At 47.5% G+C, this 1,404-nt stretch overlaps 1 protein-coding gene across 1 annotated transcript; it reads left to right on the forward strand.

Moving 5' to 3' along the window:
• On the forward strand, positions 1–1,041 carry LOC106534747 (piggyBac transposable element-derived protein 3-like). The gene has a single exon (XM_014031481.1). It carries the CDS (start codon positions 235–237, stop codon positions 1,018–1,020), a length of 786 nt encoding a protein of 261 aa, XP_013886935.1. The 5' UTR covers positions 1–234; the 3' UTR covers positions 1,021–1,041.
• The last annotated feature ends 363 nt before the right edge of the window (positions 1,042–1,404 follow it).

Genomic DNA, 1,404 nt, shown 5'->3' on the forward strand with positions numbered 1-1,404 from the left:
TTTTTCAACCATCTAAATAGATACACACCTGTGCTACCTGGGCTTCCTGTCTATCAAGATGACCCTAAAATCCGAGAACACTGGAGTCCAATACAATACTTTTCGCAGTACATTGATGACAAAATCTTTGAAGATTTGGCAGCTTTTACAAACCAAAGACAGCTGCAAACTACAGGAGTGTCACTAAATACTACTGCCCAAGAAATCAAGATTTTCTTTGGTATATCAGTACACATGGCCTGCCTTGGCTATCCCAGAGTGAAAATGTTTTGGGCCAAAAAAACTGAAGTGCCAGTTATTAGCAAGAAAATGACAAGGGARAGGTTCTACAAGCTGAGAAGCTCACTCAAGATTGTTGATGATCTGAATGTAGGAGAAGAAACAAAGGAGTCAGACATTCTTTGGAGAGCCAGACCATTGCTTGACCGTGTGAAGCAAGGCTGTCTCAGCCTTCCAAGGTATAACAAGGTCTGCATTGATGAGCAAATCATCCCTTTCACAGGYCGCTGTCCAGTCAGGCAATATGTCCCTGGCAAGCCAAATCCTACTGGCCTAAAAGTCTTTGTCCTTGCCTCTCCAAATGGCTTGGTGTTGGATTTTGAGGTGTACCAAGGGYAAAATACATTCAGGGGCCCACGGTTGGGAGTTGGAGCTTCAGCAGTTTTGCGACTGGTTGAATCTGTTCCTACAGGAACTTGTGTATTCTTTGATCGATATTTCACAACTATCGATCTCATGGATGCTTTGCTTGCAAAGGGTCTTCCAGCAACTGGAACAATAATGAAGAACCGAGTACCAAAGGCATGTCAGCTACCAGGAGACAAGCAGTTACGAAAAGAAGGGAGAGGAGCATCTGTGACGGTTGTCCGGAGGAGGCCAGAGCTGGCAGTCACCAAATGGTTTGACAATAAATCAGTTCTGATGGCTTCCACTGTGTATGGGAAAMATCCAGAAGAACCTTTCAGAATAAAACAGTTTATCTCTTCCCTCCTGGCCTCCAACCGACAAACAGCAACATGACGTCATCCTCAGCTGTGGTCATAATGTTTTGGCTGAGCTGGGTGCAGTGACGCCACTCAGCACCAGGTGGTGCTGTTCCTCAACAGGACCGTCTGGTTCTGCTCTGGTTGTCCTCTCAGGGACCCCGTAGCTCAGACACCAGGTTTTCTCCTGGATCTCTTCTGGTCGTGAAGGTGAGCCGAACCGAACTGGACCGGACCGGACCGGACCGGCTCAGTCAGGTGCTCAGTGTCAGGAATCAGGACCCAGGTGAGTTTTTAGACTCGCGTGTGAAAATCAGCTCCTCAGACTCACCTGGTTCTGAACTGACCCAGACTCACCTGGTTCTGAACTGACCCAGACTCACCTGGTTCTGAACTGACCCAGACTCACCTGGTTCTGAAC

This window comes from Austrofundulus limnaeus, unplaced genomic scaffold, assembly GCF_001266775.1.
Source record: "Austrofundulus limnaeus strain Quisiro unplaced genomic scaffold, Austrofundulus_limnaeus-1.0 Scaffold1260, whole genome shotgun sequence".
NCBI lineage: Eukaryota > Metazoa > Chordata > Actinopteri > Cyprinodontiformes > Rivulidae > Austrofundulus > Austrofundulus limnaeus.